General features: G+C 41.7%; 1 protein-coding gene across 1 annotated transcript; it reads left to right on the forward strand.

Moving 5' to 3' along the window:
• The first annotated feature begins 8,433 nt into the window (after window positions 1–8,433).
• Window positions 8,434–23,076, forward strand: SNX20 (sorting nexin 20). The gene is made up of 4 exons (XM_018563629.1): window positions 8,434–8,526; window positions 14,564–14,697; window positions 17,196–17,347; window positions 22,390–23,076. Exons 2-4 carry the CDS (start codon window positions 14,571–14,573, stop codon window positions 23,074–23,076), a joined length of 966 nt encoding a protein of 321 aa, XP_018419131.1. The 5' UTR covers window positions 8,434–8,526; window positions 14,564–14,570.
• Window positions 23,077–26,631: the final 3,555 nt, after the last annotated feature.

Here is a 26,631-nt window from a genome sequence, read left to right on the forward strand (position 1 = left end):
GGTCACCTGTCTTGTCACATGTGCCAGAGTTCAAGGAAGTAAATGGAGAGCTAGTAATCTGCTCTTAGTTAACGTGGCCACTGCCGGAAAACTGGGAAAGAAAAGAGAAATAAGGTATGCAAAGAATACAAAGCCAGCAATTATCTAGAAGTATGTGTTTGTAGTAGGGTTGCCACCTTTTCTATATGCAAACTCAAACACTCTAGTGACGCATGGCAATTTTTATTTGGAGAATTTACAGAGAGAGAAAGAGAGGAGAGACAGCCAGGGGAGAGAGGGAGGAGAGATATATTTGTATGTTGCATGCATTAAAGATAAGTGCAAGTATAACACACCAAGATATTTATTATCCCTCACAGAGTTCACAGTACCCCCCTCAGTGTTAAACACATCTCATCCCTGATCCAGTACTGGTTCTGTGAACCTCGCAGCTGCAAGCACTTCTAGGTGATGTGGCCAGTCAGCTAACAGGTGCCGCCTTAAAGGGCTGGGTGACAAGTAGCTTTGTGTTAAAGCAACACATCTGCCTGAAGCAGAACCCCTGCGCCCTTCAAGACTCATCTGCACCCTGTGTCACCTTTTTGCTCCCCTAGTTCCAGCATCCCTCTGTGTCTTGTTCCTCCTCCATTCATTCAAGTTGTAACACCAGGACCCCATTGTTGCCCCTGACCCGCCTAACATTCTGACATCTTGTGTCCCGATTTCAGCGCGCCTGAAATACGGACACAGCACATACAGGACTTAAAACACTGACTGTTTGGATGAATCCCAGACAGGTGACAAACCTGTGGGGGAGGACACAGACCCACTCCTGGCCCTGAGCTCTTGGGCAGTGCCCAAATGGACAGTCCAACCCTGGAGGGAGCAGAAGGCAGGTCAGGGTACAGGTGAGTATGGAAGGGAAGGCAGTTCAGTGTACAGAGCTGTATTGAGGGAAAGGGAGGGACAGGGTATGGAGGGGAACAAAAATCAGAATACAGAGGGGTATGGACGAGAAGGCAGGACAGGGTACATAGGGGTATGGAGGGAAAGGAAGATCAGGGTACAGAGGGGTATGGAGGGAAAGGAAGATCAGGGTACAGAGACTGTTCAGAGGAGAGAGAGGAGAATGGAGGAAAAGGTTAATCAGGTCAAAGTTCATATTGAGGAGAGAAGCAGCAGAGCCAGGGTTAGGAAGGGTATGGTGATCAGGGGGGCAAGTCAGGGCTCAGGGGGGAAAGAGGGTGGGTTCCAAGTTGTATGGAGGCGTTCAGACAGATGGAAACTGTGAGAAGCTTCTGGAAACAGGTCAGGGTTCAGAGAGAGATAGGGGTGGTTGGATGAACACTGTTCTGAGGGGGACAGACAAAGATGCGAGGATGGGTCTGGAGTCAAAAGCGTGCAGACAGCTCGGGGTTCAGAGTTGTAACGAGGGGCATGTCCCAGACAGATCATGGTTCCAAGGTGAAATGGGGAGGGGAGCTGCAAGACAGGTTGGGTAGGGACAGAGGAGTGGCACCCCTCAGAGAGAGCCATTATTAGAGGCAGTCCACTGCTGATCACAGATGATGTTAGTGCTGAGTGCTGTTTACTTGGTATGGACACTGAGTAACCCCCACCCCACCATTAACCCCTCAAGCACGGCACAGTCAAGTACCTGTAGCCGCCCATGAGAGCACTGAACTGAGCCTTTCTCACACTGACAGCTGCATGCTACTGCCGGGATTGCGTCCACACAACAGCCCAGATAGCAAGGATAACTTGCCACAAACTTGTGATAGGGTTAAATTGTAATTCTTGTTAACTTGCTGCACACATTCCTGGCAAGTTGTAGACTTGCAGAGCACTCGCAGCACAAGTTCTAGTTGACACTTTTTGAATTTGTAGCAAATTTGCTTGGCAAGTCTACAGCAAGAGTCCTGCAGGTCTTAGCAAGAGCTCTGCAAGCTCGCTGGTCTGGAGACTTGCAATACAGACTTGCTGTAATTGTGCAACAAAATTGTGAAGCTTGGCAAGTCTGCAATAGTTTAGCAAGTCATTTTCAAACTTGGAGCTCAATTTCTTGCTATCTGGGAGAGAGTCCTCCTCCCTGCACTCGTCAACAGGACTCCAAGGATGCCCCTGTTCACCTGAAATTGTGACATCTTGTGTCTGGGGCACAGCTGGCCTGGGACGCAAGATTCCAAACCGGACTGTTCAGGTGAATCCCAGACAGGTGTTTGTAGATTGACCCTAGTTTGTAGATTGCCATTACTAAATGTTTCTAAAGGTGTATTTGTTGTTATTTTAAAGATATGGGTAAAGGTCCGCTTTAAGAGCACATAATCATCAGTATTTATCTTGTAGTTAATTGACACACATGAAATCGCTTTGTAAAGGTACTCTATCGATATTGTGCAGATATTATTCTATTTAATATGTTAAAAGAGAATTAGAAACAATTAAAATAAAAAGGAAAAAACTAAAATTCAGGTATTTATTGAGCCATAGCAAATAATGAAGTAAATATTTTGTGTGTTTTTTTATTTTATTTGTTTTAAACCCAAGTCAAATCTAATACAATGCACAAAATTATGATGCAGTCAAGATGCAGTTGTAAATGTAACTGTTTTACAGCTGCAGTACAAATAAAAGCCACTAGATGGAACTATAATATAGCATTTGATGCAAGTTTTTTAATACATGCATATACGGTAGTATTTTAGACTACCGTATATACTCGAGTATAAGCCGAGATTTTCAGCCCATTTTTTTGGGTGAAAAGTGCCCCCCTCGGCTTATACTCGAGTCAGCAGGTTTTAGTAATAACTTACTAATTAGCTGTGAAAGTAGAAGGCTAAAAAAAATAATGGCAGTTAGTGTAATAGTGCGGACTCTCAGGTGACTGTGCAGGTTCTATGGTGGGCTATGCGGGGTCTATGGTGGGCTATACAGAGTCTATGGTGGGCTTTGCAGGCTATATGGTGGGCTGTGTGGACTCTCCTAAGAAGGAACTTATTAAAATGACACCTTTCTGTAAAAAAGAAAAAATTACTTTTTCACTTCATATTCCAAAAAAATTGTGGCAAAATGAGATGTTTAAAATCTCTTAATGCCTATTGGATTAAGAAATGCAATAGGCAGTCTGAATACTAGGGTTGATACATTTCAAATATTTAGGGGGTTATTCACTATGGAGCCAAAGGATACAGCCGTAGCTTCGGCTCTCTTCGGCTGCCTCTGCCCTTCGAACTGAAGGGCTGCTGTACAGGCTATTCATAAAAGCCTGTACAGCAGTCGAAGGCAGCCAAACGGCTCAGCTGAGCCAAAGGCATATGCTTCGGCTCGACTGAGCTGAAGTGACAGCCAAAACGTGGAGGTTGGCCGAAGCCGACCAATCTCCACGCAAATGACAGCTGGACGGAGCCAGCCGTGATCTCCTGGCTCGCTCCGCCCAGTTGTAACGTCAGATCAGCGTCCCCAAATGACGTGGGGACGCTGATCTGTCATTAAACAATAACAACTGTGCTTATTCATTGGCCGGGACCTGCTAGAAGACTCTGGCAGGTGTCGGCCAATAGGAAACAGTTGGGCAGAGCTATCTGTCACCACTAGCTCCGCCTAATTATTTTTCTTTTGCCGTCATATTTGCCGGCGGTTTTTAAAATTATTTAACATTTTCTTTAATTTTCTTTTAAACTATTTTTTTTTAAATGTTCCTATTTTCTTACATTTTTAAATCATTTTTCTACTTTTTTTTTTTTTTTTTTAAATTTCCCTGTTTTTCTATTCTGCTCGGTACCTTGGAGGTACCGAGCAGAATAGCCAAGCCGAGTGCCGCTTGGTGGCATTCGGCTATTCACTTACTGCCATTCAGCCCCTATGAGAATAGGGGGCGAACGGCAGCGAGTGAGCTGCTGGAGCTTCAGCTCAGCCGATCCAGATGTTGGATCAGCTGAGATGAACTCCTTCTGCACTTCAGCTCAATTGTACAAGCCAGAAGTTTGGCTCACTTCACTTCGGCTGGGTTATTCACTTGGCTGCTTGTTTAGACTTTATAACTTTTTCACAGACTAAATAATATAGTCTTTGTTTTTGTTACCCAACATTTTTGCATTTTGGCATATATTTATGAAGAAAGATTATTTATTTGACACGTTTTATAACAGAAATAAGGGAACCATTTTTTTTACAAGATTTTCTGTCCATTTTTTTTTTATTGTAAAAAATAAAACAGCCAGTGGTTAATAAATACCACCAAAAGAAAGCTCCATCTGTTTTAGAAGTTATAAAAAATGTATTTTGGTACAGTGTTTGATGACTAGTAATTTGTCAGTCAAACTATCACAGTGCTGAAACCTGAAAAATGGCCTGGTAATGAAGGGGGTGAAAAATGGCAGTACTGAGCTGATAAATAAAAGTACAGCTAGAGTGACTGGACACATTCACTCAGGAAATAATAGAACGCTTTTACCAGGAACTCTTGCAACACATAAAGCATAACAGGATTTCTAATTAGCAAATCGAGTTTTCTGGCTGCCTCGACAGCCTTAAAGTGACACTAAAATCTTAAAAATGCATTCAAGTACCTTAACTATTCATAAAAATGTACCTTATTTGTGTATCACTCCGCTGTAGATCCTCCAATCATCTCTGAATTTATAAACAATAAAGGTGATCAGCACCAGTAAGTGTAATGTGGAAATAAGAGCTACTAAGCACTAAGGATATAACTAAATATCTGAAAAATTTGAAAAACAATATTGTGCCGAGCTAATAATAATACATATCTAATAAATGGAAACATATATAAATGAGTCACATATATGAGCCTTCAAACAAATGAGGCATAGAAAATATCTACACAAAGACAAAAAAAGCAATATAGACAATAAAAAGTCTCAAGGAAAAAACAAAAGCAAGCAATGGTGATTGTGCAAAATAAATTCCTCAGATGATTCGCAGCCAATCTGCATATAACTCTCAGGTAAGGATAATCACACAATGCAGGCAGACCTTCACCTCCACCCAGTGAGTGATGACAACAAGTGAGTGCTCACCTGGGGAGGTAGACCCACAGAGCTAGGTCAAATGCGCTTTTTCCCTTCTTAATGGGGGAGGGAAGCCCATGCACAGAAAAGGCGATAAGGTCTCCTCAGATCACAGGTACCAGTATAAATCCAGGTGGAAAGAGAAAAAGGACAAGGACATAGTGTGTAACGTCCAATAAAATGCAATTTATTAAATAAAAAATGCGTACTCAATGGTGTAAACAGTACAGGCATTGGGTATTGCTGGATCAGACAAGCAGGGCAAATAGCAGCAAAGCGATAAAAAAACCTGTTCGTCCGGCTCAGCTCAGTGCAGTGACATCAGAAGCTCTGCCCTGGGTCTGGCTGTACTGATTACACCATTGTGAGTACGCATTTTTTATTTAATAAATTGCTTTTTATTGGACGTTACGCACTATGTCCTTGTCCTTTTTCTCTTTCCACCTGGATTTATACTGGTACCTGTGATCTGAGGAGACCTTATCGCCTTTTCTGTGCATGGGCTTCCCTCCCCCATTAAGAAGGGAAAAAGCGCATTTGACCTAGCTCTGTGGGTCTACCTCCCCAGGTGAGCACTCACTTGTTGTCACCACTCACTGGGTGGAGGTGAAGCTTATCTCTGAATTTATGATGTCACTGTCCTTCCTTCTACATCCATACTACAATCTCCCGTTTAGTTTACTAATTTGTATTTAGTTTGTATTCCATCATGGGAGCGAGCTTGGAGTGGTGGCTGCTTTATAACACACACAGAAAAAAAGTAGCCACCCTCTAGAAGGAAGGACAGTGTCAGCACCAATTCAGAGATGATTGGAGGATCTTCAGCTGAGTTATACACAAGTACGGTACATTTTTGCTAATAGGGTGCTTGAATGCATTTTGTGGATTTAACTCCTGAGTTTAGTGTCACCTGAAAGCTGCAAAAATACATGCATACAAGGCATTCATTCATTGGAGGACGACAGTGGGGGCTGGGATGTGACATCATCTCTCATCCTCTAATTGCAGATCACCTAAAGGTCCCCACACACCTTACGATATCGTACGATAATCGCGGGAAATTCCGTGATCGTACGATTATCGTAAGGTGTGTGGAAGCCGTGCGACCTCTACTACTGTAAGGTCGCACAACTTTTAACTTACGGACATGTTCGAAAACTCGCCGAGCATCGTACGATGTTCGGCGGGTTTGTGGCATGTTCGTACGATAAAAGCCGTACGGGCCAGTGTATGCAAGCGCACACTGCCCGTTCGGCATTGCGGTCATCGGAAGCCCGCCCCTCAGGGGGCGTGGCTTGCGATCATCGCAAGTACAATCTGCCTATGCAAGATAGGCAGATTGTACGTTTTTTTTAAGTACCTTACAACCATCGCAAGACAAAAGTCTTGCGATGGTTGTAAGGTGTGTGCCCAGCCTTATATTCTGTGAGAAAAACACAAAGGGGGGGGGGTGGTATTTATCAAAACCGGAGCAGACAAAATCTGGATCAGCTTTGCATGGCAACCAATCGGCTTCTCTCATCAGTTTGTTCAGTTAAGAGTTGAAAATTAAAAAAAGAAGCTGATTGCACAGCTGTTCCAGATTTCATCTGCTCCAGTTTTGATAAATTCCCCTCAAGGCTTTTTGTGAATAGGCAAGGAGGGAGGAGGGGGAAGGGTTGCCCCTTTTACTACTCTAGCCACATTTTTCTCTCCTCTGCAGCACCTGGAAGCCAAGTACAGTGTGTCGGAGCTGCATGCTACAAGGTATGGATTTTATATTACGCAACAGCCTTCCACATAGAGCATACACATTATACGAGCAATGTTAAACACCTAGTGCTGTGTGTAAAGAACATTTTTTTCCCAGAGCTTTAAAAAATAGATGTACTCTCAGAGAAAGTGGCCAGGCCTGCAGCCCATGGAAAGGCCTGCAGGTGGTCAGGAATGGAAGCCTACAGCTGTCCTGACAGCGAAAGGGGAACCTGGGAAAGAGTTCTAGGAAGAGTGACTCTACTGGAAGGTGAAGTAAAGTGAGGGCTGGGACCTGGTGACTCTCCTGGGAGAAGAAGATGATGTCTACTAACCAGCTAAAGCTCTGCTGTACACAGAGTCGCCCCATTTGGCAACAAGGCTCTCTGTATTGTAAAGAAGGGAAGTGGTCGGTGAGTCTTGAATCTGGACTGTCCTCAGGTCTCGTTCACACCTAGGCGTATTGCATATGCGCGTCTGTCGCGTGTTTTTTTACTGCGATTCGCGGTAAAAAAGTTGCGTCTGTCGCGCGTTTCCAAAGGCTGCTTGGCTGTATCCCAATGGAAACGCGCAACAAAACGGCCCAAAGTAGTACCTGTACCGTTTCAGGCGTGGGCCGTTTTGTAGTGCGTTAGGGACGGGTGGAAATATGCCAAGGTGGGAACGAGACCATTGAATACAATGGGATTTATTTTTTTGAGCGTTTTGTAGAGCGTTCGTCGAGCGTAGAACGCGCTACAAAACGTTCAGGTGTGAACGAGGGCTAAGTGTCAGTAGCCCTTAACCCTCTCTCCCATGTGAGCTGTTGGAGGGAAAAAATTTAGAAAATCCTTAAAGTGACTGGCGCCCAATTGTACATTTGCATCCACCTGCCAGCTAAGAACTTACACCTGGGGGTAAAATGTCAACCCATCCATCTATCTATCTATCTAATCCTGCACAGCTATAGAAAATCTGCCTTGCAACACTGGGGATCCCTGGTTCGAATGCCGGCCAGGTCACTATCTGCAAGGAGTTTGCATGTTCTCCCTGTGCTTGCATGGATTTCCTCCGGGTACTCTGGTTTCCTCCCACACTCCAAAGACATCATGGTAGGTGCATTGGCTCCTATCTACTGTAATTTGGCCCTTCTATGTATGCATGTGAGATAGGGACCTTAGATTGTAAGCTCCTTGAGGGCAGGGATGCGTAAATTGGCGGCACTATATAAATATCAATTATAAAATAAAAAAACAGTGGATTGGCCTAGTCAAGGAAATATTTCAGCGGTAAAACAGATGCAAAACCAATTTCAAGTCTCCCATTTTCTGAGAAATAATATTATACTAAAATATACGAGGAACAGCATTAACTTCAAGTTGTTGATGATATATCACGAAAATGCCCCTTTATGTCTATGTGCTATAGCTTTGCTTAATGAATCCAGACTTGCACTTCACATCTAAGAAGGAATCATTTTAGAGGAATGAAGCTTTTAAGGTTATTGGTTCCTTTGAGTTTGAGGAGAAGACAGTTGGGCAATGATTTCATCTCAGCCACGGTCTATTTCTTCATGCCCTATGTGCCTGTTTGCAATCAAATATATCATAATAATGGTTGAAGGTTCAGAGAAGCTGCAAACACCCATATTATTGTATTTATATAAACGGAAGCAGAAGCTGTCACTTCCTCCTTTCTGTAGAGCTGTAAGTTTGCTAGAAAACTGTTCTGTTCTCGGAGGTTAAACAACGGCATTTAGATTTGGTAATGAAAGACGAATATTTATTTGATGTAACCCCAGGCAAAGGTAAGCAAGCTCTTTGAATCATCTACATTCACACAGTCTCTATCTTTTAATAGGTAACTTCTTTCCTTTCTTTTTTTCCTCTCGTCTGACTCACAGCTGGTTCATTCTCATCAACTCACTTTCTAAAAGAAACACTCCAGTAAAGAAAAACCTTTCATCCAGTTATATGTTCAATGACTACCTTTAAAATATTTCCCTGAATAGACAGTCCTTGGTGATATCAGTGCACCCCTTATGTTGTGTATTTGATTTAACCTGGAAACAAAAACTTTATTTTTTGACTGTTTTTTAAACAAAGGAAACATGCTTTAAGCGAAATATATGAATTACCATTGCTTTCTTTTGAAAATGCAAATTGACTGGCTGTCATTTTTAGCTGGATTTAGTGCATTTTAAATCACAAAAATGACATGAATTCACAATAGCAACTTGCATTTGTATTTCTACTTTTACTGGCAGCATGCTTGTTCTGGGTCATAGGCGCAAAAAAATTAAATCTGGTTCAGGTTTTCAATATATGTCTAAATTCAGTGTCATCATGCAGCTCCAGTAAAGCGTACACATGTACCTAAAGTCAATGTTTTGCTTCTGGTTTGTTTTAAAGTGAAATTGAAAGTATAGCTTAAATTTCAGTACAGTCACTGACGTCCTGTCCATTGCCTAAGGTAAATAAAGCAGACCTAGACAGGACCCTCTACTACAGTAGATGGCAGGCCTGCAGAATGAATGCTTTGTGTACATCAGTTCTCTGTAAACTGGCAGTAGTAAGCGGCATTGACTTCTATAAGCTAATGTATGTGCATCAACCATAGAAGCACAGCCGGCTGAAAGAGAACTTTGGGATGGGGGTTACTGCAATTAAACTTAAAATGTCAGTTCTTCTTTATTTGTATCAGTTTTCTTTCTGAATATAGATATCTTTATTTTTTTTCTTTCACCTGACATCTTTACAAATCATGTCAATGGGCTTTTTTTAAACAAACACAGCCATTTCCATCCGAACACAGCTGCATGCGTTCAAAAAAAATACAGGAGGGAATTTAGCAAAACTGGTGCATCTTGAGCAGTTGCCCATAGTAACCAATCACCTTCTTTCTTTAGTTTGTTCAGTTAAACCTTGAAAGTGAAAGATAGAAGCTGTCAAAGTTTACCCTGGAAACAAAAACTTCAACTTGGTTGTCATGCACAGCTACTCCAGATTCAGGACAGGTTCACACCATTTTCCGAACCAGATCTGGTCTGGAAAATGGTGTGAACCTGCCCGCAGTTCCAGTGCAATCCAGACCAGACAAAATGAGACAGGCAGTATTTTTCTGGTCTGGTCTGGAATGGACTGCACTGGTGTGAACAGAGGCCAGAAATAGCATAGGGATACATTAGGTTGCATTTTGGGTCTGGAAACAATCTGTTCTGGTCTGGAGATGATCTTGATGTGGTGTAAATGGGCCCTCAGTAATGATCACTCTTGTTGTGGAGGGAAGGATCAGCAAATATTTCACACTTCCACCCCCCTCCTGTCTGTCACTGGAGCTGCTCTCTCCTCCCTGCAGCTCTCTCCTTCCTGCTGGATTCTGCAGTCTGTGACTCCTCTGATCCCCGCTGCCTCTGCCAATACAGGTGGGGAGAGCAGCGGGGGCTGAATAATTTCAACCTAAAAAAAAAAGACTATTTTAGGTAGTTTTATCTTGAAATAAAAATTAGAGTGTATTATCTGAGAGACAACAGCTACAAACAGTTTTGAGAACACCAGAATAGGCTGCAAACTTGGAGACCAAAAACAAGATTTACCCTGTAGCAATCTTTCAAAATGGCAGCACTTCTAATAGTGTCCGAATCAGCACTAGGTCCTATTTATTCGGCAATCATGCGGTTGAAGCAGTCTCTGTGAGTTGAAAAAAATTCTTAAAAGCATGGCTGAAGCAGTGATGCCACTGTTTTTTCTCCTTTCAGTGATGTGAGGATCAGAAGCACGTTGGTCAAGAGAGGAGATTATGTCACCATCAGTAAATGTGGCCCAAGAGGTTGTTCCGCAGCACCTCCTTGAAGTGGCACATTTTGTGCTTCCTCGGAGATGGTGGCAGTAGATATGCTATTTCCCTACTGTATAGGGGATCCAATAGGGTGGCCACACAATAGTGGCCCCTCACTTTTATGCACCAAATCATGGGGCCTATGCGCATGCATTTTAGCATAGAGTTCGGCACAAATTGGCTGCAGCAAAGGATCCGGAGGACACTGAGGACAACAGTGTCCTCAACTATCTCACCTCCACCTATGTACAAAACCTGTGGTTTGGAAAGGATTAAACATCTACCTTGAAGCCTGCCCCACTTCCTCCTACTCCTCATTGCCTTCACCTCAACCCTTATCCTACGCCTTGTTTAGCTCCTGCTGCCTCTGCTTTGTGGGGATGAAGGCAGTAGGCAAAGGTTCCTGCTGGCCATAAGAGAGCAGGAAGTCCTCCTCTTTCTCTTGGTGCTGTGCCTCCAGTACCCAGTCTATAATACCACAAAGTGTGTACTCCGGGAGAAACACAAGAGTGATAATTAATGTTGGTAATCCATGCTTTGTTGCAACTCATCATTCTCGTCTCCTCTTTAAAAGGTGTCAAGATTTTGCACCGATTCTGAATGATGAGCCCCTTATGTGGTGAAAAGAAGCTCAGCTCCCGAAGGTCTGTCCTTGTACAATAATTGCACAGACACTCATTTAGGGCCTACTGCTGCTGGTTTGCTGCTTTGCAGCTTCTGAAACATGGAAATGTTGAATTCTAACATTGGTGTGTCACATATCAGACAGTTGACAAACAGCTCCCTCCCTCACTGCTGTTCTGCCTCTCTCTTATTTTCCTCCTGTACAACTGGCGGCACCCACTTACAGTCTACCATATTGTCACCCCCACCTCATCTTTGGAGCCCACGTGGCAGTAAGCTACAGCTGCAGAAACATCACTGCCTCTTGCTGCTTTTAGGAACACGAGAATATGCAGCCCACCGCACTACAGTTCACAGTAGCAAAATATAGCACAGTATAACATACTAACTCTCCTTACACACGGATTATCATCTATCCCTAAACTAATCCAATGCAGACTAAGTAATGCCTGCTGGAAACTTACCCTTTTAGAATGGCAGGGGTAACTTTCCAACACCCCTTTTATTAGCTCCTCTAAGCCATCTGACCTAAGTTTATAGGGTATGAAGTACATTATTAGTAGTTGGGTGCTATGGAAGCAAAATGGTGCATTTCTTCACCGGGACCATAAACTGCAAAGAGGCTGGATCCCTAGTCTTAACCATTTCCTACTTTATCCCCCAAAAAGTTACTTTGGCTTTACATACACTTTAGCTCTTTTACATAACCTTAACTTCCACATTTGTGAACTCCACAAGAAACCTATTAAATGTGTAGTGTTTTTTATGCATTTAATTTTTATTGAAGTTTTACAAAAATGTAACTATTTTTAATATATCTGATTTTTTATTTTTAAAACAAATCATTTTGAGTGATTTCCAGTTGGATAAGCTCCATTTTTGGGGGCTGTATTTAATTGGCTTTTGCTTAACATGTTTGATACAGACTACCCCTTTACATGGCCAGACAAAACCACATTGGGACTTTTTATGTCTTTAGTAATAGACTGATGAAAAACAGGAAGCTTGGAGTTGAAATACACAATTTCTCCCTTTTGTTGATCGCAAACACTGTACAAAATGCTGCTAATCCTTTGGTAGGTAAACAGGAGGAAAATACTGCTACCTAATCCCTTTGATGAGTATATGCTAGAATTGTCTTTTACTTTTTGTCTCATGGCCAAGTGTAATTTTTTTGTCTCAGTGTGAGAACACTGATAAGTGAGTTTTATCAGTTGGTGCATGGCTCTTTTCACTAGAAAATAAGCACCAGATCTGAAAACCAACTGAACTCATATGAGGATTGTTGTGCCCCTGGGAGAATAGTTTATATACCAAGCTGGGGGAGATATACTTCACAAGCTGTAAGCCGGTGTGCTGCGCTTGGTTGTGTGTGATCCACCTTTTAATTGGTCTTTAGATTGTGTGGAAAATGTGAAGATATCACAAACTAAATACAGTGCCAGTGATCAAATCCTAATTGCGGCTGTATACTGAAAATACAAGGTAAATGTGTTTGTGAATAAATATTATGTTAATGTAAATATCGCAAGATATGTGTAGCATATGTAAATAAATCAAATAAAATATTGTCATACTTCACAAGCTACTTCATTGTATACTTAATTATAATGAATAGACTTGATTATCACATTTTGTTCAGTGTAGAAAAGTCTTGTTCTTTTCTGTTCTATTATTTGGACCCTGCGCCTAGCCTTATTACTAATCTGATTTATATTCGGTTAGCTCTTCTACTTATAGATGGTACACTTATTCTTGGGAAGACTAATGTACTTCTCAGCATTGTCTCTTAACCTAGGTTTGCAGCTCCAAATTGTACCTCATTGGGATCTCCAAAAGACAGTTCATATCTCACACTTACTGGTGACCTACCTGCAATTTAGGTGTTGATGAGGATGCTGTGTACACAATCTATGCTTTAAATAAGGTTTTTCTCAGCACTACGATAGGCAACAAAAGTTTTCAGCAGGTCTTCCATTTCCATGTTAAATCCCCCATAATTTTTGATAGGGGAAGCAATTTACCCTGTTCCCAAGAATGTGCTGTGAGGTAGAAAGGAGAAGGTAAAGAACCAGCATCTCCCACAAACCTCCCATGGAAGCCTGCCAATTCTGCTTGTCAGAGGAGGAGAACCAGGGAAGGTGATGGCTACTGGAGGTGCCCGGAACATAGTGGACCTCAGGAGCAAGTCTGAGGTCTCTCCTGTTGAAGATTTGTGCTAATTCTTGCTCATCTGTTCTGTCATCTGCTCAAATATCTATTCACTTTGCTTCAAATGGATCCACATTGAATTGCTAAGAGGGACTGCTGAGTCTGGATACTGTGTCTGTCCTACCCTGGATGTCTAGGATCCCTATACCCTTTCTCCCAGAGTGAATATGTTTAATAAATGTTCTTCAGCATTATACTTTTGGCCTGGATATCAGCTTTTTGGACACTAGAAGAGGGTGGTTAAATTCTAATGGGGCAGCTGAATACTATAACACCTAGACAAACTAGTGATGACCCAGGTTATTCTGGCGGCTCCTTCGGGGTGACCTCTACAATAATAATAGTTTCTAGAGTGCAGTGCCTGACCAGCCAGGTCCTCATTGTTGCGGCTTATGCTCAGTATCTGTATTTTTTACTGTGCACTTCCAGTTCATCTATCCTGGATCTGTACACCTATAACTTCTACACAGTGTGTCCTACTCTTTTACTTGTTGGTTCTATTTGCACTAACACAGGGTAGCTAAACTGTCTTTGTGACCCAACCTTTAAGTATCTTGTGAGTATTGTGTGTTAGAGAGATACTAGTCTTTCTGGTTAACTGAGGTAGAAAAGGGTTCCACAATACATTTGGTCTTAATGATTAAATTAATGAATACTCAGATTATGACCATCTTTTGCTGATGTGCTAAAATGTGGAAATGTGGATGCAGACACACTGAATTGCCAGTAGTCATCTTTCAGGGAAAGTATTGGCTTTGAATGATGAAAGCTTTTATTGTGGATTGTGATAATTCCAAGGACCATACTCTGGGAATTCCACACAACAAAATCCAAGCCACCTTGTGGAGTTCTTGGCATAGACCTACATATAATGTAAAATGTCATATAATACATAAAATGTTTACCCCTTTAAATTAAAAACTAGGCATGTACCTAGAATTCCTACCTGACATTAGTCCTGTACTTTATGGCTGAATGTCTACCTTCTTTTAATATTTGCTGCATCTTATTTACTCCTGGAATTTATATTGCTTTATTTTAACCACATTTTTGCAATCTTGGTGTAGTTGAGAAATGTGTTCCATTAGTGAAATCTAAATATAATTAATAACAATTTTAAGTATTTCAAAATTGATTAACCTGTGCTAAAAGTCCCATTGTCTGTCCTGCAGGGACATTATGAGTGCTGAAGGCTCTGTGGTAGATGAACTACTAAGGATACATGATTCCCCAACATTACCAGAGGAAGCAGAGCATTCTGGGAATACAGTGAATGATGAATCAAGCGAAGATCAACCTCAAGAAAGTAACACTTATTTAAATTCTTTATTGACTGTACTGAATTTCTGTATGCGCAAGTATTATATGTAATATGCTTATTTATAAATGTTGTATTAGATTTGTTTTGATACGTTTTAGGCATTTGGGCAGTATTACCTTTTTCCAGACACTAAGGGGGACATATTATAATGACCTTTATAATGAAGGTTAGATATTGCTATCCACTCTGTTCTTGATTTCATAATGTTAGTATACACCACGCCCTCGATTTTATGGGCTATTCATAAAATATACAATGTTCCGAAATAAAGAGCACCAAACCAAAAGGTGAAAGAGTCCACAAGAGCCTTTAACTGTTTACAATGTAATCAAACAAAAAACAGCCAGAATATTTTGGGGCAACAACACGTACCCTTAGTGAGCCCTGGTTTGGCACCCTTTATTCCTGAATATTGAGTCGCTTCTAGTTACCAAACAAGGGAGAGCTGCATTGCCAGTACCTGTGGGCTTATTTGCAAACTTTCCTGCATCTGGACAATTTGAGTGAGCACAGAAACCCCAACGCTCTTCAGTGTGTTATGTTGGAATTCAGAAAATGCAGACTGTGGTGTGGAGTCTATTGTACCCAATACTTAAACCCAGCAAAGAGAATGTGATTGGAGGAAAGTCTTGTCACATGACTTTGGCAGGTCACGGGGCTCAGAATAATAATGCTATGCTGGATTAAGAGCCTCAAAGCCACGGGAGCACTAAGTACATTTGTAAATCACATCACTATGCATTATAAATGCGCAGAACACTTTTTTTATGGAGTTGTATGACCATTACAGTTTATAAATAGGCTCAAAATGTTTATAAATAGGCTCAAAAGTCAGCTATAAAAAAAAGTGTAATTAAGTGTAATTAAAGCCCCCCCCCCCCCCCATAAATTAAATACTAATTTAGTCTGGGGGGGGGGAGAGGGGGGGCGGACATCATACAGTAAAGGATCAGGGGGCCCGCCCCAGCTACTGCATTGTACATGATGTCAGTAAGGACCACATGTGTAACCAGTCATCAAGCGTGCAGGAGTGAGGAGTAAGTAATAAGTCATTCTCTGCCTAGCCAATCACCTCCCTAGACTAAAGAGCAGTTATTTATTAATATAGGCAGATTAGAAAAGATTTCTATTCTAGGTTTTCCTCTGGAAAATCATAAAATATATTTTTAAAGTATAGCTAATAAAATACCTAAATTTAGTTTTGTATCAGCTTTCTGTAATTTTCTGCTCAAAAGAGCTTTATCAATGTATTGATGCTTCTTCATTGACCTATTAGAGATACCCATTATGCACCCCTATTAAAAATATGGGGAGGGGATCCCTATGTCCTGTTATTTTTTCTTATTTACCTGTGTCTCAGATCCATATATGTTAAACGTCTGAAGAGTAGGAAGGGAGAGTTGAAGAGCAATAGTACATGGAGTGACTGGAACCAACATTAGTGCATTACAAGAAATTTAAATCAAGTAGTATGCCAACATTAATATTATAACAAGCAAACGCATCTTAGATACCAATTCAAGATCTTACATGAATGGTTCTTTGTTCTTACTAATGTTGGAATTTTATAATACTAATGTATGGACCAAGTGCAGGCATTGTATGACAGAACATGGATGTTTGTACACATATGATAATCTTGTTTTGAAATGAATAAAGTCTAGTCTAAAATATTATACCAGCAGGAAGAATGCCAAAAATCAATAGAATGCTGCATACAGCTGTCACTCAGTGCCACAGACTTTACTGCGATTCATTGTAAAAAAACTTTGTACAATGAACTGCAGTAAAGTCAGTGATACTGAGTGACAGCTGTATGTACCGGTGGCGGCGGCTGTGCAGGGATCCGATGCACACAGGCGGCTGTGCAACTGCCTGTCATTTAGGAGAACTGTTAGCATAACGGAGCCGATACGAGACATTGCAGGCACCGCCATGCAGCCACATCCTGCTGTTTGGCCGCCAAGGACGCAGGAGAAGAGGTGCTGCAGCCTGCATGTGTTAGGTGAGGTTGGTATGTAAATGTATTGCTTTGTAGATAAGCCACTAGAGGCATAAAAGGTTTCTAATTGGTTTTAATGTGGACCCCATCGCCTGTACATAAATTTGCCCTCAGGAACATAAACCACACCTATTACAGGCCTAAATATCAACGTGGTGCAGTCTGTGCAGGAACTTAATCCCTATCATTCTGAATGAGAAAAAACACTTCAAGTAGTGTGGGAGCTGGCTCTTTCCCTCCCACCCACACTCCTATTGGTGCATCCCTTTGATGAGCTGCCTCATTGGCCAACAAGAATCTAGGTGCTTGTATGTATAGCTTTATACATGCTGGCAGCTCTGTTCTTTAAATTGAGTTAACTTTAATGTAACAGAATTCACGAGGTAACATAACTACACATTATTAAATGACACTCATGTGTTCTAGATTCCTAAATCGTCACTATTTTACTTTAATCTAAGTTTTTCTCTTTTGTGGGTAGATAACAACTCTCCTCCACGTGAGCACCACCTGATGACTACAAGAGAACTCCAGCTTTACTGGCAGAAGGAGAAATATGATGGAAAACCAGTTAGGCTTCTTTTTCAAATCCAGTCAACTCGCATTGCTGAGGATTTTCTGTCCAAGTTTGTGGTAAGTTACTTCAAAATGAGTATAGTTAGATGACCAGAAATCTCTGTAGAGAAGTATAGTGCAGAATGTCCAGATTTACTATAGATGTTTTAGGTTCAGGGTGATACCTTGGCAAGCCATATTAATTATTCACATTAACCACAACTCAACAAGTTTTTGGTTGTACTTCCTATTTCATTTTCATAAACAGTATTTTGTAAGCATGGGGACACACCGTGACACAGAAAATGCGGTATAGGAGCATGCAATGTTGACATTCATAGCTGTTCCTCAAGCCTTGTTTAACACTAGGATGTTTTGTATCTGTATTTCATGTTACGGCAAGTCATATATACTAAGGGGAATTTTTGAAGCATAATATAGACACAATAATTCTAGTATACAGTAAGGACCCAACCAAAAATCAGGAAGTTGGTGGTTGAAAGAAATTACAATATCATATCTATGCATATCCATTATAAAAAGATACAAAATTCCCCCAGTTCCTACTTAAATAGGACCTAAACTGTGAAGGCTCTGCCCCCAAAAAACAAGCAGAAGACAAAGGACTAGTCACCAGTATTACCAGTAGCCTCCCTGCAGATGATCTTTTTCCCATTATTTACTTAGGGGTCTATTCACGAAGCTGCCGAAGGATCTGGCCGTAGCTTCGGCCAATGCCTTGTTCTGCACTGTGTGGAGGCGGCTATTTTAGTTAAGGAAGAAGATTTTGCTTCCTTGTGTCAAAGCAGTTACCCTCTCCCCCCTGATGACTGGTGAGCTGGGGTAATTGTCAAGAAGAAAGGTGGGGGATGCACTGAAACACAGAAAAGAATAAAGTAGAAGTAGGAAGATCATTACACTATGAATTTCTCTCGAACAAGTATAACAGTTAGCAGCACAGCAGTGACATTACCAACTCTCACTCCAAATCTTGTGAGATTAACGGTCAGAGGCATCTGTGCCTTTCACCCAGCAGATATACATCTATGAGCAGGGCCAGGATGAGACAAAAGGAGCACCTTCCCTGGGGATGCAGCTGGAGCAGGAGCATTTCCTGTTTCTGCTCCACCCAGCCGTTCCCTGCACTGGACAGATCTGAGCTCGAAAATTGTTCCAACCACAAGAGCTTGAGCTACAGTTTGCATTGCATACCACTAAACCGGTCTAGCAGCCTTTGCATGTTATTGACATATATTGTATGCATGTGTACTGAATTCAGCAAAGTCATGGGAAGTCTGTGAAAGGTGTGTGGAAGCTATCATGATTATTTTGGGTTAAATGTCATCATATGATGAAATTATCGAGCCCCTAACAAGTTACACATACTACAAATAAAACTGTTCATTTACAATGCTTATGATGCAGTTATTGAAAATTGAGAGACTCCTGCTAATCGTCTAATATGTCATTTTGGAGTTGTGCCATAAAAGCTTTAAATGTATAGTAACATAGTAGGTGAAGTTGAAGACACAGGTCTATCTAGTTCAACGTGTGTGTCTGTATACACTTGGCTCTAGCAGTTCCCATATTCTTCTATATTTAGTGAACTAAGATACTCGTCTAAAAGTTTCTTGAATTTATCTATGCTATCAGCAGATACTACTGACTGTGGAAGGGAATTTTTAGTATTCGCACAGTAAAAAACCACTTGCAAAGTCTAGGATTAAATCCCCTCTCTTCTAACCTCTTGTGGGGTCCTTGTGTCATCAATAAAGTTCTAGGTGTAAACATCATGTTCCTAATATTGTGGTCCCCATTTATGATTTTGAAAATTGCAATTAGGTCCCCTCTTTAGCGCCTCTTTTTTAAGGAGGAAAGTTTTATTTCTGGTGAGGCGATCTTCATAGCTCAGGCCTTCCTTCCTCTTTATTCTTTCTGTAGCCCTTCTCTGAACTCTCAAGTTTGGGGGTGTCATTACACACACACACACATGTGGGGGATGGCAAATAGCAGGGGAATCAGCAAAAAGCAAAAGAGCTAATGCTTCCCCTGCTACCTGCTGTTTTTTTATGTGTTTTGTCAGCGGCCGCTGTCAGAAAAAAAACCCACAACAGATAGCAGGGGAATGAATAGCTAGGATGCTATTGGCCATTTAAAATTGCAATAGCCAATAGCAGGCTGGCTAATGCACCCGCCCACTGCTGCTGTCATCAGCAGGAGGAGGACCTGAAGGAGAACCAATAGCAGCCTAGCTATTCATTCCCCTGCCTGTTTTTATTTTATTTTTTAAACAGAGCTAATGCTTCCCCTGCTATTTTTATTTGTATTCTGACAGCGGCCACCGAGAAGTGATGCAGACCAGCCGGGGGAGTAGAACATTAGGTATCCCAGAAAGGTTTGCTCTGCTAGATACAGCAGAGTAAACCTTTCCATGATAAAATGTTTCTCTTGTGGGCATCAGGGAGCTGCTATCTTATAGCGGGAGACTCCCGGAACGTTCGGGAGAGTTGGGATGTTTGTGTGCAGTTGAGGAGCATATCCTTTTAAATTATTTGGTATATCCTCATTTTGCAACCATGGCTGCACACACAACATACAGTAAAACTACTCAGTTAATTTAAATGGTGGATGCATTAACAATACATGCACATTTATGAGAAGCATGTCTTCTCTATCAAGCAGATCTATAGCTACTGGTAACAAATAATGTATTCAGTATACAAAGAAATCCAAAGAGTAGGGTCCACACTGATTACTAGAAAACCAAAGGTTATTCATACAAACAGATGCACAAAGTAGACAGCTGTCAAGATAAAAAGCCTTAACTCCTTAAGCCTGTGACACACTGCATGCGAAGCCATGCGGAGCAAAGCAAAGCTGCAAGGCGCGGACATTTGCATGCAGTGTGTGAGAGGTTGAGTAGCTAAAAGACTGCATCTTCAGCCATGCAGTATTGTGGTGTCATCTGCACTCCTTACAGTGATTGAACCTCAATTAACAGTGCTTGTAGTGATCACACGGATGGCGGCATGTTTTCCAGAATAATAGAAGATGGAGATCACCAGCACTGTGTATAAAGCATTAGATTAGTTTTCTTACTTATTGAAGAAAAACATCACAAATGGGGATGTCCCGATAACATTTATTTCATACATTACCTGTGGTACCTATGGACTACAGCCTGTAACACACTACACACAAAGCAGCAGCTCCTGGACCTTCGAATGCGCTGCTGTGTAATTTTCACCCCGGCGAGTCAGCTTGCAGAAGCGCACATAGCTGAGTGTGCTGAGATTAAATATTTAAACTTCAGCCAATCTGCTCACGTGTATAAACCCACACGTCAGGATGCCAAGTCCATTTTAGTTGTTCTGAGCAAGCCAATTGGCTAAAGATGCATAGAAGACAGAGATCACCAGCACTCATAGTAATGTCACTTTGTCGCCCTGAAGAAGGGACCCTGTTTGGGCCTGAAATGTTGGCTTAACGACGTTTGTGATTAGGGATGTCTCGATACCGATAGTGGTATCGCTGTCGGGACTGATACTGGGCATTTTCAAGAGTACTTGTACTCCTGAGAATTCCCCGATACTAAAGGCCGATACTGACCCTTTACATTTTTAAAAAGGATCGGCTGCCGAGGTCCCACGCTTGTGGGGACCTCAGCAGCCTGCTGTCCTTGGCAGTGCCTGGCCGGTCACATATCTCCTTCTCCTCCTTACCAGCGCAGGCACAGCAAAGGACAGCCCCACACTGAACAAACGGCCCCGGAGACGGCAGGAGACCAGCGCTCGATTGTTCAGCCCAGCAACCGATCGTTCAGCTCACCCTTTTGAGATCTGTGCACAGCCCTGGTGAGATGCAAACGCAGCCCTGGTGACATCTGTAGGCAGCCTGCTGAGACGCAAACGCAGCCCTGCTGAGACGCAAATGCACCCCTGGTGAGATTTGTGCGCAGCCCTGGTGAGATGCAAACGCCGCCCTGGTGACATCTGTATGCAGTCTGGTGAGATGCAAACGCAGCCCTGGTTAGACACAACTGCAGCCCTGGTGAGACGCAAATGCAGCCCGGTGAGACACAAACGCAGCCCTGGTGACATCTTTACGCAGCCTGGGGAGAAACTGTCCAAAGATCATTAGTCTGTATTGTTTTAGAAAAAATGTCACATGTTCCTTTAAGAAAATTGGTATCGGCAAGTACTTGAGAGAAAGTACTTGTACTTGGCCTTAAAAATATCAATTTGATACCACCTGGGGTGCAGGATAACAAATAATTTATAAAAGTGAATAAAGCTTATGGGGGTTATTCCCTTAGCTGCCGAAGGCAGCCGAGTGAATAACCGAGCCGAAGTTCTCTCTCAGGTCTGCTCCTTTACTCAGTGGGCAGGGCTTCAATAGCCAGCCTGCTATTGGCTATTGCAATTTGAAATAGTCAATAGCAGTCTGGCTTTTTCTTCCGGCTTGCTCACCTGTCAGCTGTGGAAGATAATTTGGAAGAGGTAAAAGTACAGAGATATATATTCTGTAAATACACAGTATATTTAGGGTTTAGATATGCTTTATGTAGGGAAAATTAATGAGCAAATGCAGAGCTCTCTCTAGTGGAATATCTGAAAATAACCTCTATAATAATTATATATAAGCACAAAAAGGAATACTAAGCATTTAAAGTGTACACATAGCATAAAAGTTATTTTAAAAATTTGTAACTAGCAACTCCATGCAGGTCAAAACTGACAACATTCTGCTTTTGCCTCTCAGTTGCTCTCCTACATTGTCACTCTGTCACATGTTTTTCTGACGCTCATTGCGCAGTCATGTTCTGCTATTGTCTCCATCCGGAAACCCATCCTGAACAATGACATTCACCCACCATGCATGTAGACGGTAAGTGAATGCAAAGACTCTGCAGTAGATTGTCAGCAATGAGATGCAAAAAAAGGGGAAAAAAGCTGAAAAGTATTTTCCACGAGAAAAAAAAAATGGCAATTGTTTTATATGCAGTTCTTTAACAAACCAAATTTCATCCAGTTAGGGTTCGCATTTACTTTAAGGTAAAAAATGCATTGTAACTCAATATATGTATTTATTGATGATGCTCTGCACATTTCCTTCAACAGCTGTACAAGATTGTGATCATCAAGACAGGAAGTTTTGACAGAAAAAAAGTCTTCATTGAACGGAGATACTCTGATTTTGAGAAACTTCATAGAAACTTATTAAAAAACTTTAAGGATGAAATGGAAGATGTGGTCTTCCCAAAGAAAATTCTGATGGGAAACCTTACTGAGGAGATCATTCGTAAAAGGATGGTTGCCCTTAGAGACTACCTTGGAGAGCTGTATGCTATACAATGTGTAAGGAAATCCTTTCAATACGCTGCGTTTTTTATAGAATCAGAGTTAGAGGAGGGCTACAGCTGTATCAGAGGAGGGCAATATAAGAGAGCTACAGAGTCACTGCAACAAGTTCTCTATCTTCAAGAAAAACTGGTTGAACACTGTCCAATCATGATAGTGCAAACTCTATGTGCCCTAGTTGTGTGTCATAAAGATATGGACCAATTAGAAAATGCTTATGAGATTGGATTGAGAGCACTGGAACTTTTAGAGAAACACTCAAGGCACAGATATTACAACCCATTATTGGACACTTTGATTTCTCTGGCATATAAACTAGAAAAAGACTTCCTGTCTTTACGGGAAAAATTAGAAAATGGGGACAATAGGTCCAGAAGGTCTGGCTATGAAGGTGAAATGATCACGCTAAAGGAGCTTGTAGTGAAGGAGAGGGTAAATACAGAATAATGGTTACAATTTTGTTATATACTAGAAAATGTCTAATATTACTGTCGTCACTGTAATTGTTGTTAAAATGCAACTTATTTCTGCAAAGTGATAAACATAATTTCACATGTATTATGGGGAACAGGTAACTAATGCTTTTGCAGTACACATATTCTAGGGAAGATTAACACAACCGGGGGAATGAAGATTTTGGACAGAGCAGACAACCTATATCACCCGTAAAATTTAATAAATGCTAACCTCTGATTTATATTTTATTAGTACTTGCTCTTTTTTCCCATTAAGTAATGTATGTATGTGTTTATTTTGTATTGTAAGGAAGAAATATACAACTGGTATTTGCTGTGGTAAACCATGCACAAGCAAACACAGAGAGGAACGGTCCAAGCAGATTTGTTTTGCAACTTTATACAGCAAGGCAACAAACACAGTTTTAATGCAGGAAGGCTTTGTCCATAGCATAAAACAAACAACACTTCTGCTTGTCTAAGCCACTAACTAAAATCAGGGTGCCCCCCTGATAGGTTCCACAACAATAATAGGCAGCAACTGTACCTTTTATGAGTGTTCTGTGAGCAGCCAGCCTTTTCACCCAGCAGCAGGCTCCCAGAGCAGAGGGAGAACAAGTGAGCCCCGAGCCTCTATCAGCTCAGATATATAAAGGCCTTTCGACTAGTGAGATTAATAATGAGGTCTGGCCACCAGTTAGAGTGAAGACCTAAGAATGGAGACTTTATCCTACCCATAGATTTACAAAGCCTTTTGGCTCCAGAACCCAGAACAGAACATATTAAAATCTAAGAAAATAAAAAGTTGGTTTTCCCCATATCAGCCATAAGTCCTGGAGCCCCTACCAGGTGTACCTAGGTGACATTTACACACTGTCCACAATCCTGCCAGCCAGTGCTTTACAGTATATACTGTATGTATTTATTGATCTAAATTTGCCCTTGTATGTGTTATTATTATGGACCTTAGTTATAGCAGCCATGAAATACAAAAAGCTTTATTTAACTAATATAGTTAAAATGACACTAAACTCAGGAGTTAAATCTTAAAAATGCATTCAAGTGCCTTAACTATTAACAATACTGTACTATATTTGTGTATCACTCAGCTCTAGATCCTCAAATCATCCCTGAATTTGTGCTGACACTACCCTTCCTTCTGGAGCGTGGCTACTTTTGTTCCCCATGGTCAATCTAAATGCAAATTAGCAAACTAAACATGAGATTGTAGTCCAATCAAAGCAATGGAAGCGCCGCAAAAAATCTCTCCTCACTGGGAAATCCTCTTAGGCTTACTGCAGGATGCTGCCCCCAAAGAAAGCCGGGAAAGCTGTGAAATCTGGGAAGAGAAGACAGAGGGGGCGCCTTTCCTGGTGCAGATCAAATTTATTTTCAATGGTCATAGATAAAACATAAGGTACTCACAAACATAGGTGAAAAACAGCCATAAAATGAAAGCTGGCAAGCAGATGGACATCCACTGGGGGCATCCTGTGTGCGGGTGACGTTGACGCGTTTCCGGGGCTTTGAGTTGAGGAGGGTGATGCCATGTTCTGACGAAGGGGGCGTGCCCCGGAAACGCGTCAACGTCACCCGCACATAAATTTGATCTGCACCAGGAAAGGCGCCCCCTCTGTCTTCCCTATGAGATTGTAGTCCATCACGGGAGCGAGCTTGGATTGGTGGCTTTTTTTACAACACACACAGGGACCATGGAGAACAAAAGTAGCCATCCTCCAGAAACATCCTGTGTGCGGGTGACGTTGACGCGTTTCCGGGGCTTTGAGTTGAGGAGGGTGATGCCATGTTCTGACGAAGGGGGCGTGCCCCGGAAACGCGTCAACGTCACCCGCACATAAATTTGATCTGCACCAGGAAAGGCGCCCCCTCTGTCTTCCCTATGAGATTGTAGTCCATCACGGGAGCGAGCTTGGATTGGTGGCTTTTTTTACAACACACACAGGGACCATGGAGAACAAAAGTAGCCATCCTCCAGAAGGAAGGACAGTGTCAGTATGAATTCAGAGATGATTTGAGGATCTACAGCCGAGTGATACACAAATAAGATACATTTTTGTTAATATTTAAGTTACCTGAATGCATTTTTAACAGGAGAACTATGAGATGAGTAATTTCCACTCACCTCATAGTTCTAGCCGACCTGTGACAATGAGACTGCCACAGGTCGGCTCAGTAGATCGGGAGGTGAGCGAACACATACCGGCGTTCGATCACCTCTTGGCTGGATTCACCCAACCCCGCTCCGATCCGCCAGCGCTGACTGGCGTAACAGGAGGGGGAGGGTACAGCTGGCTCTGCCTCTAGATAGGCAGAGCCAGCTGTCAGTCACGCAGCTGGGCGGATCCCGGCCCCATTGGCGGGGTCCGCTTCAGGTGCGAGTCACGCAGCTGGGCGGATCCCGGCACAATTGTCGGGATCCGCTTCAGCTGCGGCATCTTAGTATACCGCGAGCAGCAGCTTGCGGTATACTGCGGCGTCTCAGTATACCGCAAGCTACAGCTCGCGGTATACTGAGCCTAGGGTGACGGGAGTACGCTAGTTTGTGTCCTCCCGTTACCCTAAGGAGAACTATGGGGAAAAGCCCCATAGTTCTCCTTTAAGTCTCCTGAGTTTAGTGGCAATTTAGAGCTGACAAACTGATTATGACTGCATTGCATTCCTTTTTTTAACTGTTAACATATTTCATAGCTGGCCTATTCCACTGCATTATCTTATAAATCAAGTCTTAAATGAAACAGTTGTCATAACAGACAAAAGGGTCAATTCACAGTGCATTTTTTCCTGATTTTGCTCGTTAGTTAACAGATATTGCACGATATTTAAGCTTGGGCAATTCACCAAACGATTCATCGAATGGAAAATCAACCAATTAACGTCTCTCTTCTTTTTGGTAATTTATCGACCGTTGGACAATCGTGACATAAGCACCTCTTTCAGAGTGTCGATATGACAGTTTTCAGGTGGTATTTTCTGCTCTGAGAGGGAGATTTGTGAGATGAATTGATAACTTCTGGTAGTGAAGCCTCTTTTTTGCAGTTTTTGGAAGATGGAACCATTTGCCTGTGTTTTTATTAGATTTTATTATTATAATATAAATATATATATTTATGGGGTTGTATTTTATAAACATGTAGCATGTAAACTTCAACAATTTAAAAAAAAGTTGTTTACATACAACCGTGCAGTCTGTTGAAAATTTGTCATTTTGTAGGCACTGTTCTCCTCCCTTTCTGGTCCCAGAATGCATCAGTCAAACATATTTTAACTAAATGAAATGCAAATTGCACTGCGCTTGAGTTAGTGATCTATATAAAATGTGATACAAATCCAAAAAATTGTGTCTTTGATGCAGAAACCACTACATTCAAGTGTGGCATATAATAAAGTGATAAATATCTACAAGAAAATTCAATCTCAGCAAAGGTACAAACCCGTGATATTCACAAGTTGCATGTGTAAATAAATAAATGTCTTACAACCAAATGAATCATATAAACAACAATCTATAAAGTGTAAAGTGTCATAA

The sequence above is a fragment of the Nanorana parkeri genome, unplaced genomic scaffold (assembly GCF_000935625.1).
Source record: "Nanorana parkeri isolate BGI_ZX_2015 unplaced genomic scaffold, ASM93562v1 scaffold682, whole genome shotgun sequence".
NCBI lineage: Eukaryota > Metazoa > Chordata > Amphibia > Anura > Dicroglossidae > Nanorana > Nanorana parkeri.

What these genes read in the sequence shown, in the direction of transcription:
- SNX20 (XM_018563629.1), top strand. Translation starts at nt 14,571, where the DNA reads ATGAGTGCTGAAGGCTCTGTGGTAGATGAACTACTAAGGATACATGAT. An exon ending in CGAAGATCAACCTCAAGAAA is followed by an intron (nt 14,698 to 17,195) that starts GTAACACTTATT and finishes TTTTGTGGGTAG; the next exon opens with ATAACAACTCTCCTCCACGT. An exon ending in ATTTTCTGTCCAAGTTTGTG is followed by an intron (nt 17,348 to 22,389) that starts GTAAGTTACTTC and finishes TTCCTTCAACAG; the next exon opens with CTGTACAAGATTGTGATCAT.